Source organism: Somniosus microcephalus, chromosome 5 (genome assembly GCF_052327205.1).
Source record: "Somniosus microcephalus isolate GS21.2 chromosome 5, FLI_Smic_1.0, whole genome shotgun sequence".
Lineage (NCBI taxonomy): Eukaryota > Metazoa > Chordata > Chondrichthyes > Squaliformes > Somniosidae > Somniosus > Somniosus microcephalus.
In genome coordinates this window covers 90090039-90106349 of record NC_140991.1, presented here as the reverse complement: position 1 = coordinate 90106349, position 16311 = coordinate 90090039, and the positions used below count along the sequence as shown (strand labels likewise).

The following is a 16311-nucleotide window of genomic DNA, read 5'->3' as shown; positions in this document are numbered from 1 at the left end:
ACTGGCAGACTACCTCACGACCATCAGAGACACAAAACAGAGACAGACCCTCACCAGGTACAGACTAAGCGACCACCAACTGGAAATTGAAAAAGGCAGATACAAGAAATCCTGGCAGCCTAGAGAGAATAGAATATGCGATCAATGTCTGGCTGGCGAGGTTGAAACAGAAATGCATTTCCTCCTAAAATGCGAAAAATTCAACACATCAAGAAACATATTATTCAACAAGCTAAGCCAAACAACCCCAGATTTCAAGGAATTGGATGATCTGTCAAAATTGAGATTAGTCCTAGGAGAAGGAGACAGACCATACCTTGGGGCCAAATATGTAACAACATGTCACAACCTGAGGACTGTTTAAAATTAAGACTGTTTAAAATTAATATTGAACGTACCAAATGAAGTACAAAGACTGTTTAAAATTAATATTGTTTAAAAGTAATATTGTATGTACCCAACAAATGTCAAATCGATTGACACCTACAGAATGTTAGAAAACTGTACCTTTTTGCAATGTAAGCTTTGGCAATATGGTTCTCTGTAAATTTTCATGCCAATAAAGCATTTGAATTGAATTGAATTGAATTGAATTGAGTGAGAGGGGCAAAGGGCAAAGTTCTATTGCTGTTTCTGATACGTATCATTGTTACCAGTTATTATGAAATACACTCTGTTCTGTATGCATAACTGTGTTAGGAGCTTTGTCTGGAATAAGTTGAAGAGATTATTATCTGGTGCTTGTGTGACTCTTCACAAACGGAAATATACCAAAGAATATTACCTTGCATCTCCTTTTTTTGAGTTTTGAGGTGATCCTCACATGTGCATCTTTCAAAGACCTGCTATGGCTTTTCCCTATGTCACGGGCCACTACATGTAATATCACAACTGGCTCTCTTCCTGCCACCTTCAAGAAACCTTCTAACCTCTTCTCAATGTGTACCACTCTAGCCCCAGAAAAACTGGTCATTATCCTGTAGCTTTCTTTGTGACACACATGGTTATCTAAGCTGCTGGCTTACACTGTAATTTCTCATACCACGGCCATCTAATTCCACCTACGGCAGGTATACAACTCTTCCACATTTGGCAGGAGTTTCATACATGAGATAACATCCTCACACCCACACTACAGCTCTAAATCCTGGGGGGAAATATTGTAAGATCAGATAATGAAGGTGACTATGGAGTTGTACTTATGTTATACCCAATTAGGTTTTTATGACTTACTAGAGACTTGTCCATCAACTGCAGAGTTTAGCCACTATGTATATTGCAGAAATATATTCTCCAGATACTACAGGCTTTGCTGAATCTGATTTGGGATTGTTTCTGCAACTTTACTGAAGACTATCCAAAATTTCACTTTAAAATAAATTAGGCTTTTTAATGCTTGGATATACAACTTTGTATTTCCTATAGTAAACACAGCAAAAAGAAACAAACTTAAGTATTCTGTGTGGGAGAGGGAAATAACCTTAGTTTATTCAACATTACTGTATTTTTGAAATTCGTTTTTTAAATGTTTTTAAACTTACCAATCAATGCTTGATATTCCAAGACCACTCATATAGCATGGTCCAGTCTGATAAATTACAGTTCATTTATTTGCTGACTTTTTATAGCTGTGTTATCAATATAAGCAAGGCTAGGTCTTTTTTGATCACGTGAGTGTCTGACATATGAGAAAACCCACCACCATGCTTAAGGGTGCAGTTAAACTGCTCAATACAATGTCAAACCAGTTCATCTTGGAGTGTACGGAGGTTGCATAGACTCTCTCTCACAAATTTGATTTTCCTTGCAATTGCAAAACCAGTTCAAAGACCCTGAACACATACACATTTCTGGTATTGGCATTATGATACATTTCCATTCATGCACACTTGCGCACATAACAGCAAATTCAACACATCAAGGGTGTGGTCTACAGTGTACACAGCTGTAACAATATATACACACAGAAAGATTTTGGAGGCAAGCACATGTTCACTTTTAGGCTGTTGTGAACAGCGACAAATGCTTGCCCCAGTCACTGTTTTCAATGAGACTGGCAACACAAATAAAAGATTGTCACTAATAAATCCAATAAGGAATTCAAGAGAAACTTCTTTACCCAGAGAATGGTTAGAATGTGAAACTTGCTACCTCGTGGAGTAGTTGAGACAAATAGCATAGATGCATTTAAGGGGAAGCTAAATAAATATATGAGGGAGAAAGTAATAGAAAGATATGCTGACAGGGTTAGATGAAGTAGGGTGGGAGGAGGCTCATGTGGAGCATAAACACTCGCATAGACCAGTTGGGCAGAATGGCCTGTTTCTGTGCTGTAAAATTCTATGTAACATGTACTGCCACAATTGGGCATGGTGGGGGCAAGAGCATGGTACAGTTTCTGAGTTAATATGGAAATATTGTGCATTTTCTCCTACATCTGTGACAGTTAACTCAAACATTAATAAAAGCTGACTGTACCAGCTCTGCTGCACTTCCGTTCCCAGTTTAGGCAGCTCTCACTTCCCCACTACTGCTTCTAGCAGCTCTCAACTCACTACTGGCTACAGATTAGCAGTTAGCTGCTGGTGGCTGGCTATAAGCTAGTTTCTAATGACTGGTTGCTGTTGGCTAACTGAGAACTAGCAGCAGGCTATGGACGGGATGCTAAAGGTGGTTTTTAGTAGCAAATTACTTGTTATGGGTGGGTGGCATCCAGCGACTGGCTCCTGGTTGCCGAAGGATGCATTATAGTAGCTGGCTGCTAGTGATTTCAAGCTGACTTCTGGTGGCTCATTGTTGGTGGTGACCTTCATCTGGCTGCAGGTAGCCTCTTATGGTCGTCATTCATGGCTGGCTGGCTACTGGCGGTGGTGGTTGGCTGCGGCTGATGGATTGGCTGGTCTTCCTATTCTGCATAGCTCAACTATTCACTGGGTAAACTCACTGAGCTATAAGGGGAGTACGTTTGTGTGTTTTAATCATTTGGTGTGTTTTTACAGATATATATGTATATATATATAAAACACTGATAAATACATCAAATACAAAATTTAAATGTTCTGTGTTGCATTCCCCAGACCTCCTAGAAAAATAAATCTTGTGCGTGATATACAGTATATCCACTTCTAAAATCGCTGCTACACCACTGAACACCGAGCGTGGAGTTAAAATTGATTCTCAGGAGTTGGCAACTTTGGGTCAGAGAATCCAAACTAATAAATGACAAAGTTGTTGAGATACCGCGGCAAACGTGGGAGTCGAGACCAGAGCTAGTAAAACACAACTGCTTTATTCAACCTCATGGCAAAGAGAACTGGAAAAGCCCGCGCATCCACTTAAATACTCCCCAGACAGGAAGTGCTCCCGGCAGCCTGTCCCTGCGGGAAACAAGTTGCTGGAGGAAAGGGCCCCCGGCTGGGGGCGTCTGCTTAAACTGTCCGTGCCGCCGTGAGCGGATTATGTCCAGTGGTGGCGTGTCGCCACAGAGCTCCCCCCAGAATCCGCTTAGGAGGAGTGGACGAGTCGTGACGGTGGTCTAATGGTTCTGCCGCAGCGGCTCTGAGTGGTCGCCGGTCTAGTTGGTGGGGCCGGGCGGTTCGCCGCCGGCTGTGCTGGCTTGCTGGTGGGACGGCCTCTAGTTGGAGGCCGGGCCACGGGGACCTGTTCCCCTGGTTCTGTGTGTGCTGGGTTGAGCCGGTCGATGGAGACTGTGTCGACCCTGTCGCCGAGTCGCAGCTTGAAGACCTTGTCCCCGGTTTGTAGTACCTCGTATGGTCCGTCGTATAGGGGTCGCAGGGGCCCACGGTGCGCGTCATGTCGCACGAAGACGAAGCGCGCCTGCTGTAAATTTGGCGGGACGTGAGGTGCGAGTTCACCGTGTCGGTTGACCGGAAATGGGGCGAACTGCTGAGCGGAGGAGAAAGAGTTGAGCCGCTGCTGTTCGGCCGACCAAGGCGTGGTAGCCTCCGGAAGGAATTCGCCTGGGACGCGCAGCGGTTGTCCATAGACTAACTCCGCTGCCAAGGACTGGAGGTCTCCCTTGACCGCGGTGCGTAGGCCTAGTAGCACCCATGGTAGGCGGTCAGTCCAGGTACTGTCCTGCAGGCCGGTGCGGAGTGAGGCCTTGAGTGACCTGTGGAAGCGTTCACACAGCCCATTGGCCTGCGGGTGGTACGCTGTGGTTCGGTGGAGCGTCACCCCGAGGTTGCGTGCTGTGGCCGTCCAGAGTTCGGAGGTGAACTGGGCGCCTCTGTCGGAGGTTATGTCGGCTGGTACGCCGAACCTTGCGACCCAGGTGTTAACGAACGCCCTGGTGATGTCGGCTGTAGTGGTGGAGGGCAGCGGCACTGCCTCAGGCCAGCGTGTGTAGCGGTCGACCATCGTGAGGAGATAAGTTTGGCCTTGCGATGGCGGCAGAGGACCGACGATGTCGACGTGTACGTGGTCGAAGCGGTGGCTGGGTACCTCGAAGTCTCCCAGGGGTGCTTTAGTGTGTAGCTGTACCTTAGCCCATTGGCAGGCGAGGCAGGAGGTGGCCCAAGTCCGAACATCTTTGCTGAGGCCGCGCCAGACGAAACGCTGGGAGAGGAGTTTGACGGATGCGCGGGCACCCGGATGGGAGAGCGCGTGTAGCGCGTCGAAGATGCGGCGGCGCCAGGTTGCAGGGACGACCGGCCTGGGTTGGCCGAGTGAGACGTCGCAAGTGACTGCCGTGACTTCGGGCCCGTGCGCGACCTTGGCTAGGCGTAGCCCTGGCAGGCTGGTAGCCGCCGAGAGGAGGTCTGGGTCCATGAGCTGGGCCGCTGCTAGTTGCGTGTAGTCGACCGCGAGGTGATTCGCGCAGATGGCGGGACGGGAAAGGCAGTCGGCGACAACGTTGTCTCTACCGGAGACGTGCTGGATGTCCGTAGTAAACTCGGACACGGCTGTGAGCTGGCGTTGCTGCCTAGCGGACCAGGGTTCGGTGTGCTTGGCCATCGCGTATGTGAGCGGCTTGTGGTCCACGTATGCGGTGAAGGGGCGGCCTTCCAGGAGGAACCTGAAATGGCGGACCGACAGGTGGAGCGCGAGAAGCTCGCGGTCGAAAGTGGAGTGTTTGACCTCCGGGGGGCGCAGTTGGCGGCTGTAGAAGGCAAGTGGCTGCCACGCGCCATTGACCCACTGCTCGAACACGGCTCCGACCACGTGGTCGGAGGCATCGGTGGTGAGCGCGACCCGGGCATCGGCCCTCGGGTGCGCGAGCAGGGTGGCGTCGGCGAGCGCGTTTTTGGTGGCGCCGAAGGCGGCTGACGTGTCAGTGGTCCAGGCTACGTCCATCTTGCCGGATTTACCTCGGAGGGAGTCGTATAGGGGCTTCATGAGGGCTGCAGCTCTGGGGATGAACCTGTTGTAGAAGTTCACCATCCCGAGGAACTCCTGGAGGCCCTTGATGGTTTTGGGGCGGGGGAATTGCTGGACGGCCTGCACCTTGTTGGGCAGGGGGACGGCCCCAGCAGGGGTGATGTGGTGACCGAGAAAATCGATCTCGGTTAGGCCGAATTGGCACTTCGCCGGGCTGAGGATGAGCCCGTGTTGGGCTAGGCGCCCGAACAGGATGCAAAGGTGTTTGAGGTGTTCCTGTTTGGAGGAGCTGGCCACGAGAATGTCGTCTAGATAGACGAATAGGAAGTTCAGGTCCTGGAGGACTGAGTCCATAAGGCGCTGGAAAGCCTGGGCTGCATTCTTGAGGCCGAAGGGCATCCTCAGGAACTCGAACAGGCCGAATGGGGTGATGACGGCCGTTTTGGGGATGTCCGCGGGGTGTACGGGGACTTGGTAGTAACCGTGCACCAGGTCGACCTTGCAAAAGACGGTTCGTCCGGCCAGTCGGGCCGAGAAGTCCTGGATGTGTGGCACCGGGTATCGGTCGGGGGTGGTGGCGTCGTTGAGGCGGCGGTAGTCCCCGCAAGGGCGCCAGCCTCCGCCGGGCTTGGGGGCGATGTGGAGGGGCGAGGCCCAAGGGCTGCTGGAGCGGCGGATGATGCCGAGTTGTTCCATGCTGGTGAACTCGGCCCGCGTGATTTCCAGCTTGGCCGGGTTGAGTCTGCGGGCGTGGGCAGAAACTGGGGGGCCGGTGGTGGGGATATAGTGCTCCACACCGTGTTTGGTGGCTTTGGCCGAAAAGGTCGGGCTAGTGAGGGCGGGAAACTCGGCTAGGAGTGCCGAGTAGTCGTCCGTGGCTCTGGCGAGGCAGTAGGTCGTCAGGCCGGCCGAACGGGCCGGGGTGAATGCGCCGGGGATGGGGGCCATAGTGTTGATGTCGACGAGGCGGTGCCTCGGAATGTCGACAAGGAGGCCATGGGCGCGTAGGAAGTCGGCGCCGATGAGTGGGCAGAGGACCTTGGCTGTGAGGAACTCCCAGCGGTAGCGGCGGCCTGCGAGGTAGAGCGTGACCATGCGGGTGCCATATGTGCGGATGTCAGAGCCATTGCCTGCAGCCAGCGTGATACCCCGTGTGCCGCGTTGGATTTCGAGGGCGGAGGCGGGGGTGATGCTGTGCTGGGCCCCTGTGTCGCACAGAAATCGGCGGTTGGTTCTGTCGTCGGTGACGTACAGTAGAGGCCCCTTTTGCCCCGCGGCCATCGCGGGGGCCGGTGCGGGGGGGGGGGGGGGGGGTTTGAAAGTGCACGGTGGCATGCAGCGTTGGGCCCTAGTGCCAAAACGGGTGTGGTAGTAGCAGTGACCCGGAGTGGTAGGGCGGTCGGGCCTAGTGGGCTGGGAAGACCGCGTGGTTGTTGCCGTGAGGTTGGGCGTGACGTCGCGAGCGGACTGCGCAGAGAGCAGCCGGTCGGCCTTTTCGGCTATGTCATTCAGGTCCGTGGAGCCAGACTCCACAATGAGCGGGCGGATGCTGGCGGGGAGCTGCCGAATGAAAAGCATGCGAAAGAGGGCGCCGGTGTTTTTGTCGTCCGAGAGGGACAGCATGTGGGAAAGCAGATTCAAGGGTGAAGCGTCACCAAGGCCGGGGAGGTCAAGGAGTTGGCAGTTGCGCTGGTAAGAGGACGTTTGAAATTTTTTAAGGAGCGCAGCCTTCAGATGTTCGTACTTGCCTTCCACTGGTGGATCCTGCAGCGCTGCCCAAACCTTGGGGACTGTGGCGTAGGTGAGAGAGGAGACGAGGTAGTCGTACTTTGTGGCGTCGACTGTAATGTGCTTCAGCCGGAATCTGGTCTCAGCTTGAACAAACCAGGCTTTGGCCAGGTTCTCCCAAAAGTCCGGCAGTTTAACCGTGACTGCGTTTGTATCCGCCATGCTAGCTTAGGATTCGTCCTGAGCGTCGGGGTCACCAGTGTTGAGATACCGTGGAAAACGTGGGAGTCGAGACCAGAGCTAGTAAAACACAACTGCTTTATTCAACTTCATGGCAAAGAGAACTGGAAAAGCCCGCGCATCCACTTAAATACTCCCCAGACAGGAAGTGCTCCCGGCAGCCTGTCCCTGCGGGAAACAAGTTGCTGGAGGAAAGGACCCCCGGCTGGGGGCGTCTGCTTAAACTGTCCGTGCCGCCGTGAGCGGATTATGTCCAGTGGTGGCGTGTCGCCACAAAGTAACCGATTTTATACCAGTCCAGTTCCCACTCGGCTGCCGGTCTTGTAAAAATTTGGCATCTCATGGTCACCCTCTGGCATGCAGGTAGGTGTGTGGAAAGGGGTTCTGGGAGGATCTTGCAGGAGAGAAGGGGGTGAGGGGGAATCCAGCACAGGGGATGCCTAAACCTTTCCTGTGGGGCCCAGAGGAACACATCTGCTCCTCCTAGCTCCACAAAGGAAGAAGAAACTTACCTTTCACGGCCTCTTCACCTCTATTCAGATCAGCTTCAGCCTGGCGGCAAAGCCACAGCAGCTTCCCCGCCCAGAGCAGAGTTAAAATGCCGTCGGGGTCTCATTGACGTTATTTTAGAACATTTATTCAGAAAAGCAGGTTAAAATCGGACACGGCGAGATGCAGGCGGCTTTCCGGTCGGTAAGTAATCCGGGGTAATAAAAACAGAAAATGCTGGAGATGCTCAGCAGGTCAGGCAGCATCTGTGAAGAGAGAGATAGAGTTAACGTTTCAGGTCGATGACCTTTCGTCAGTAATCCGGGGTATTTTAACTGCCCACCTTCCTCGTTTCCACTGGGCAGGCAGGGTTAAAATCCCACCCTCCTCCCAGGATTTTAATTCTTACTGTAAAATCCGCTAGTCAGATCATTAATCTAACTCCAGAGCAATGATACCACTTTCGCATCATCACAAAGTGCCAGAGCTGTTCCCTGAAATTCTCCAGCTTGCTAAACTAGAGAGAATGCCACACAAATCATTGACCTGGCCACGGAGTCTGGCTGCGGCCACACCAGCCTAAGTCCCACCACCCCGGCAAACCAAATTTTAGTTTAATTTGTTAAGTTTTAGTTAAAGTTTTATTAAGTTACAGTTAATTTGGTTCAACAAAAAGAGGACCAACCTAAGCCTAGAAGAGTTTGCGAGGTCAGATGATGAAGGAGTGGCAGGGAGTGGAAAGTCCCAGAGGAGGCCGGGCTTCTCTAACCGTCTCTTTCGTCAGACGAAACTGCAACAAGGAAGTGAAGTGGCGGGGAGAGAGAGAGAGAGAGAGAGACAGCTGCAGGGGAAGGGGACAAAGCGCTAAAGATCGGGCTCCGGCAGCGAGCCGGCCAGGCCTGCGGCCACCCGGTAAGCGGGGCGGGGGCAGCACGCTGGGGCTGTGGGGAAAGGTGGCGGGTTTGCTGGGCTTGGGCTGTGCCGGGGATCTGGTTACACGGCGGGCGGGCGGGTTGGATCCGGATTCACCGCCTCTCCTGATCAACATCCCTCTTTCTGTTCGCAGATTTGTTCTTTTGTTTTCTCTCGAGAGGCGATCGGCGGAACTTTGCGCCCCCGGAGTTGAGAAGAAACGGCGGCGTAAAATCTTCGGATGGATGTTTATTGACGGAATATTTTTTGAGGGTGTGATCGTCCACAAATATTTTTCCTTTTGAAAAAAAAAACCCCCATCAGTTCACAAAGGAACCAATTCCCGGGGACTCGGTATAGTTTCGCTTTCGAGTTTCTTTTAAAAAAAAAAGTCCGACGGTGAGGTGATCGTTTTGCGGGGGGTTTTATTTGCAGAGAAAGTATTAAATGGTCAGCGATACGATGCCACATCCAGAGGGACACGGCAACGGAGCCATGGACTCGGAGGAGGTTTACCAGACAACCACTGAACCCATCCAGGCCACCAACAGCTTCTGCAGTCGACAGTACCTGTGCTCTCACAGAGGCAGCATGAAGGTGGTGGAAGTGGTGAGTTTTCACTATTGGGCAGTGACTGCTTGCTTGGTTGTCCGTCCCACGTGGATTGGGCTTGTTTCGCAAGAATGGCAAGATTCAACGTTTGAAAATAAATTCGCGCGTCAGGGGCCTTGAGCGAATTCACAGGTTTAGATTTCACCCAAGTGGAACAATAATACTGGGTTTTTTTTAAAAATTGGCGAAACATGTATGCGATGACATGTAAGTGCTGGACATAGGGTTGCCAACTCTGCTTGGAACTATTCCTGGAGGCTTCATCTCAAGACCTCTCGCATCCGACGGCCCTACATAGTCAAACAGCCCTCCTCCCCCATTTCCAATTTTTCTATGACGAATAAACGAAAGCGTTCAAAGAAAATGGAAAAAAACATTTTTTTAATGCTGCTATGATTTTTCTCCTGGATTGCTCACAACAATGTCCCGAAAATAAACTTAAATTCTTGGAGACTCCAGGGCAATCCCGGAGGGTTGGCAACTCTAGCTGGACACCACTAAATTGGGCTGTAGACTGGTGAAGTTAAGATGAGGAGGCCCACAGCTTTAAGGCCCTGTGAAAGAATAAATGAATTATAGTTCTTTTACTGTTGGTATTGGTCTCCGAAGAGTATCAATATAATGACCACCCTGCACTGCTTTCCCTGACATATTCTTCATCCTTTGGCCCATTGGAGGTGGTGCAGAAACCTCCAAGTGCACAATGACAAGCTGAACTGGCTCCTTGCATTTGGCAGCACAGAGTACAGCTAACCTGACAGCAAAGTGGGTAGGATTGGATGGTGAGTAGGGAAGTTATTGATGTTGGAATGGAACAGAGAATGGACCCCATGGGACCCACTATTTGAGGGGGGGGGGGAAGAGGGAGGAGAGAAAGTCAGAAGATGAACTATTAACTATGGCACAGACAGTGCAGTCTGTGAAAACTAGACCGCCATGAACATGATAGTTACTTAGTAAGTTACCTAAAGGCAAATTTAATATTGTATTCAAATATTTCTCTTTGCATAGAGTCAGTAAACTAAATATGTAAAGTAATACCAAGACTTTGTGAAAGGTAGGTCATGCCTGACAAACCTGATTTTAATATTTTGAGGAGGTGACTAAAGTAGTGGACAAGAGAATGTCCATGGATGTTATTTATATGGACTTCCAGAAGGCATTTGATAAAGTCTCACATAAGAGATTGTTGACTACGGTAGAAGCCCACAGAATTGAGGGCAAATTATTGACCTGGTTAGGAAATTGACTGAGAGGCAGGAGACAGGCAGTAGGGATAATGGGTAGGCACTCAACTTGGCAGGATGTGACTAGTGCTGTCGCACAGGGATCTTTGTTGGAGCCTCAACTATTCACAGTATTTATTAACGACTTAGATGATGGCATAAAATGTCATATATCTAAATTGGCCAATGACACAAAAATATGCGGCATTGTAGGCAGTGTAGATGAAAGCATAAAATTACAAAGGTATATCAACAGATTAAGTGAATGGGCAAAACTGTGGCAAATGGATTTCAATGTAAGCAAATGTGAGGTCATCCACTTTGGACTGAAAAAGGATAGAACAGGGTACTTTCTAAATGGTGAAAAGCTAAAAACAATGGAGGTCCAAAGAGACTTGGGGGGGGGGGGGGGTCCAGGTACATAGATCATTAAAATGTCATGAACAGGTACAGAAAATAATCAAAAAGGCTAATGGAATGCTGGCCTTTATATCTAGAGGACTAGAATACAAGGGGGTAGAAATTATGCTGCAGCTATACAAAGCCCTGGTTAGACCACACCTGGAGTACTGTGAGCAGTTCTGGCACCACACTTTAGGAAGGATATATTGGCCTTGGAGGGAGTGCAACATAGGTTTACCAGAATGATACCTGGACTTCAAGGGTTAATTTACACACATTAGGGTTGTATTCCCTAGAATTTAAAAGGTTAAGGGGTGATCTGATCGAAGTTTTCAAGATATTAAGGGGAACAGATAAGGTAGCTAGAGAGAAACGATTTCTGCTGGTTGGAGATCCTAGGACATGGGGACATAGTTTAAAAATTAGAGCCAGACCTTTCAGGAGTGAAATTAGGAAACACTTCTACACACAAAGGATGGTAGAAGTTTGGAACTTTCTTCCGCAAACGGCAATTGTTACTAAGAGCAATTGTTGATTTTAAATCAAAGATTGATAGCTTTTTGTTAACCAAAGGTATTAAGGGATATGGGCTGAAGGCGGGTATATGGAGTTAGGTCGCAGATCAGCCATGGTCTCATTGAATGATGGAATAGGCTCGAGGGGCTCAATGGCCTACTCCCGTTCCTATGACTTATATATAAAAATAGCATTGCAAGAAATTGAAATGGCTTTCTGAATGTAATGCTCTTTGTAAGTGACTGTGTGTTGTGGTACTGAGTTGTGCAGGTTGGGAAGCTTCCATGTGTGATCCCTGGTCATTATAGAGTTAACTGATTTAATCTGGGGGAGCAGTGGAAACTAATTGGCTTCAGTGTACAGAGGCTAAGGATGGGACTAATCATCCTGCAGTTCCCATGTGAATGTCAGGTGAGCGCTCGGTTATGATTTCCCCACCCCTTCCCTTACACATGTGAACAGCCTGCCAAAACATTGTAGCTTGGATGAGGTCATTCAGGGCTGCTGACACGCATGATTCGATACCCCAGCATGAGTCCCTATCTTCCAGACAGAAAGTAAATCGGAGGAGTAGAGCGATTTCACAACCACTGCGAGGATTTGTCGAAACAGGCAATTTATTTCTCCAGAGAGATGAGTGAGAGCTTATACTGGGGAGTGTTAACATGCTGTACTTGTAATAAAAATAGAGAATTTTCAGTTTAAACAAATTCAACCCCGCACCTGTTGTATAATAGCAGTACGCAGTGTAATGCCTAGTCAGCTCCACTCTTGTGAAGATTATCTAATAGATCAAAAATAAATAATTCATAAGTTATGAAGATTTTTCTCACCTATCTAAATATCTTATGTAATATATAACATTTTTGTGTGCAGTTTTGGACACCTTGTTATAGGAAGGAAATATAAGTAATGGAAAAGACACAGCGTAGATTTACGAGGATGTTACCAGGGATAAGGGGCAACGGTTATCGTGAGTGTTGAGAAGTTCTGGCGTTTTCACTTGAACTGAGAAGGTTGAAGAGTGAAGATTATGAAGGATTGTGTGACGGTAAATAATGATAGATTGTTTCCACTGGTGGACAAGACAGAGCAAATTTAAGATAATTATAAAAAGAATTAGAGGTCAGAGAATGTAGAATTCTCTGCTATAACCTGTTGTTGAAGCAAAGTCCATGAGAACGTTTAAAAAAGGATTGGAGAGTTGCTTGGCTAAGAGTATTAAAGTGCTTGGGGAGCGGGCAGGAGAGTGGGATTAGACTAGGTGATTCTTATGGAGAAAAGTACTGGCTCAGACTTGGTGGGTCAAATGGTTTGTTTCTTTACTGCAGCACTCTGATTCAATGTTAGCATAACTAAAACTGTAGAATTGTATACATGTCCTATTTGCCCATTAGACTTCAGGCATCAAACTTTCTCAGAACCACATTTTTTTTGCAGCTGATTGACTGCAAATTTTAAAATTTTGATTCACTTATATGCAGGCTGCTAGCAAGAAGTCGAACCAATCACATCGCTCTAAATATTAAATAAGTGCCATGCTTTTTTCCTCAGCTAGCTAACACACTGGTAAAAAATACAATTTAATACAATAAACATGTATTCAAAAAATTTTGCAAAGAAGTGTTTCAGCCTACCCATAAAATTGCCCAATTCCAGCTTGTAATGAATCTACTAAGTATTGCTCCCAAGGCCTAAACTCTGTTGGGTCTAGAGCTTTTCGTCATCTGCGGATGTAATCCTACGTTAAAGGCGCTATAGATACGCAAGCAGTTGTTGTTAAGTTCGGCTCCGAGAGCTATCTGTGTTCCCTGTGCAGTCCTGCGCAATGCCACGAGAGATCTGCTATATTTTATTTTTAATGCTCTGTTACCATCAGTCCTACCTGCTGATGCTGCACCTCCACCCACCTGCCTGAGTCCTTCCAAATCTGGCCCTGCTCCATGTTCTTGCCCACTGTACCCCATTCCCTTCCCCACCCCTCCCCCCAAGTCCCCAGATCAGCCCCAACTTGACTCTGGTGAATTATTTGCCTCTCGGGCCCACTTGTAGCCCATAAGCCCCATTGCTAATCCATTTCCAGGCTCTCGGGCCTTGTGCTTAAAAAAACGGTTTCTATACGCACAAATCCAAAGTGTGCATAGTTGTAAAAACCGGTTGGGAACAGATCACGGGCAGGACTACACGCTTGAGGTGGGTTGGGGAAGTGCACAGATTTATTTATTTATGTAACTTGTGCATCAGGGGAAGAAATTTAGCTATCTACCTGTAAGGTAAACACTTAATTTTCCAGAAACCAATAAAAAAAACACTTAATTGTCTCTGAACGCATCTCTCTCAAAATCCATTCCAGAATCCTTTCACCAGCAATGCATGCTAGATGCAACAGTCTGATTCTTCCATTTAACCATTACACTGGTGAAAGTCAAAGTGTGGCATGGCCGGAAGATGCACCCCAACCTCGACTAATTTACCAGCATGGCTGGTGATTGCTGATCTGTTGGGTGAATTGGGGCAGGGGGTGGATTTTGAAAACAGCACATAGGCCAATGCAATCGATTGCTCTACAGCGTAGTCTTTTCTTAGCCCTTTACATTTTAAACGGGTTCTCCAGCAACACCCACATTGCTGGACACCAGGGATGAATGGGTATCCCTTCCAACGTTGCTATGATGAAAATGATGGAAAATATATTGAATAATGTGCATCTGTCATTTACATATGGGCAGACGTTGAATGCCCATCCCCATCATTTCCAGTGGAAATCCCCGCAAGTGGCATGGTGCCAGAAGCTTGGCTTCTGCTGCACCTTTCTCCACCTTCCACTGGAGTTATGCCGGCTCCTCAGCATAACTCCACGTGAAAATCTGGGCTGATGTTTTTATATCTAGGGAGATGTGCGGGTTAGGTTGATTTGCTATGATAAATTGACCCTTAGTGTTAGGGGGATTAAATACGTGGGGTTACGGGGATAGGGTGGGATATGTGTTGGTGTAGGGGTTACGGGGATCGGGTGGGATATGTGTCGGTGCAGGCTCGATGGGCCGAAACGGCCTCTATCTGCACTGTGGGGTTTCTGTGATTCTGTGATACGTACATTTATTGCAGGAGGTTATAACTGGATGGGTACGCTTAATCAATAATTACCGATCTGTCAGTTTTTTTTTCAATATCAACCTTTTCAGAATGAATCATATTTATGGAGTGCTTGTTGTTTAACCCAGTATTCTGTTTTGTGGAATAGATAAAGAAAGAACAAAAGAAAGACTTGCATTTATATAGCGCCATTCACAACCTCAGGACGCCCCAAAGCGCCTTACAGCCAGTGAAGTACTTTTTAGGTGTAGTCACTGTTGTAATGTAGGAAGCATGGCAGCCAATTTGCACTTTACAAGGTTCTACAAACAGCAATGCGATAATGACCAGATAATGTATTTTAGTGATGTTGATTGAGATATAAATATTAGCCCGGTTAAATATTAGCCAGCACACTGGGGAGAACTTCCCTGCTCTTCAAAACAGTGCCATGGAATCTTTTATGTCCGCCTGAGAGGCCAGACGAGGCCTTGGTTTAATATCTCATCCGAAAGGCGGCACCTCCGGCAGTGCAGCTCTCCCTCAGTACTGGACTCGAGTGTCAGCCTAAATTTTGTGCTCAAGTCTCTGGAGTTGGACTTGAACCTTCTGACTCGAGGCAAGAGAGCTACTGACTGAGCCACAGCTGATACAGATAGAGCTGGGATGATGATAGTTGAATAGAATCCCAGTAAAATGTCTGCTTCATGTCACTGGCAGTTTTAGTGACTGATTATGAACTATCTGTATGCTTCACTTATTCCACCTTTGCTGAGGATCTGTGAAAACAGCAAATACTTAACAGCGACCAAGAAAAACACATTCAGGGCGACGTACAATCATTCTGTAAAGATGGTGATCGCACTGACATTAACGCTGAAGCAACTTGCTGGAGCAACAGTCCCTTGGCTGATATTATCTCCAGCTGTTTGTTCTACTTTTCTCACTCAAAATGGATCAATACAGGTATATGATTAAGAGTCTTTTAAAAGTGTATGTCATTGTAGCACAAAAAAAGTCATGCTTTTATGATTGGCTCAAATAACCATCTGATTCATATATGGATGGGTAGGAAAAGCTATCATTGACCATATTGCTTCCTTATTCACCCTACTATGTTCTCCCATAAATAACATCAATATGTAACAGACAATTGGATATCTGGTATTGTTGCTCAAGGTATAGTGGAAAAGTGGGATGGGGAAAGTGTTACATAAAGTAAGTGTGACACTTACATGAAATTCACACTATATGGAAGACTTTTAATATATAATTTTCCATGACTATGCTCATGGTGTGTTAGAGGATAACAATACAAGTCTTATCAACAAAATGTGTTCGAGGAAGTGTTACAGGAAGTCATTGTGACGCTTAAAAGAAATAGGTCCCAATAAAATGCTACCGGCTTCTCCATAATGAACTAAAATGGTGTCAGGAGTGGCTTATCCATGGATTGAGAGTGGGAAGCGGGACCAATAAATATAAGCACTAAAAAATTTAACTACTGCTGTTGCCTAGGCTCAATTAATGGAAAATTAATGAAAAGATTATTAGGTTGGCTTGGGGACCAAGAAGCAAAAATGGCTATCTGGTGCCTCTGGATACGTTCATCTGGAGCAGATGACTTTTCCGTTCAGGAGTGGGAACCGATGCAATTTAAAAGGAAGTGCCACCGAATAAAATTTTAAACTAGTTAATTAGTAATTAGGAGAGAGCTTGCAGGACCAAGCCTTGTGGGCAAAGGGAGAGAGAAGCCAAGCATGGTCTGGAT

General features: G+C 47.7%; 1 protein-coding gene across 1 annotated transcript in view; it reads left to right on the top strand.

Annotated features, from left to right (window-relative positions):
* The first annotated feature begins 9146 nt into the window (after positions 1-9146).
* The window catches only part of cmtm6 (CKLF-like MARVEL transmembrane domain containing 6), a 113898-nt gene continuing 106733 nt past the window's right edge, over positions 9147-16311 (top strand). The window contains exon 1 of the mRNA XM_085987981.1: positions 9147-9318. Within this exon, the coding sequence (XP_085844107.1) occupies positions 9157-9318 (162 nt within the window). The 5' untranslated portion in view covers positions 9147-9156. The remainder of the gene's footprint in view (positions 9319-16311) is intronic.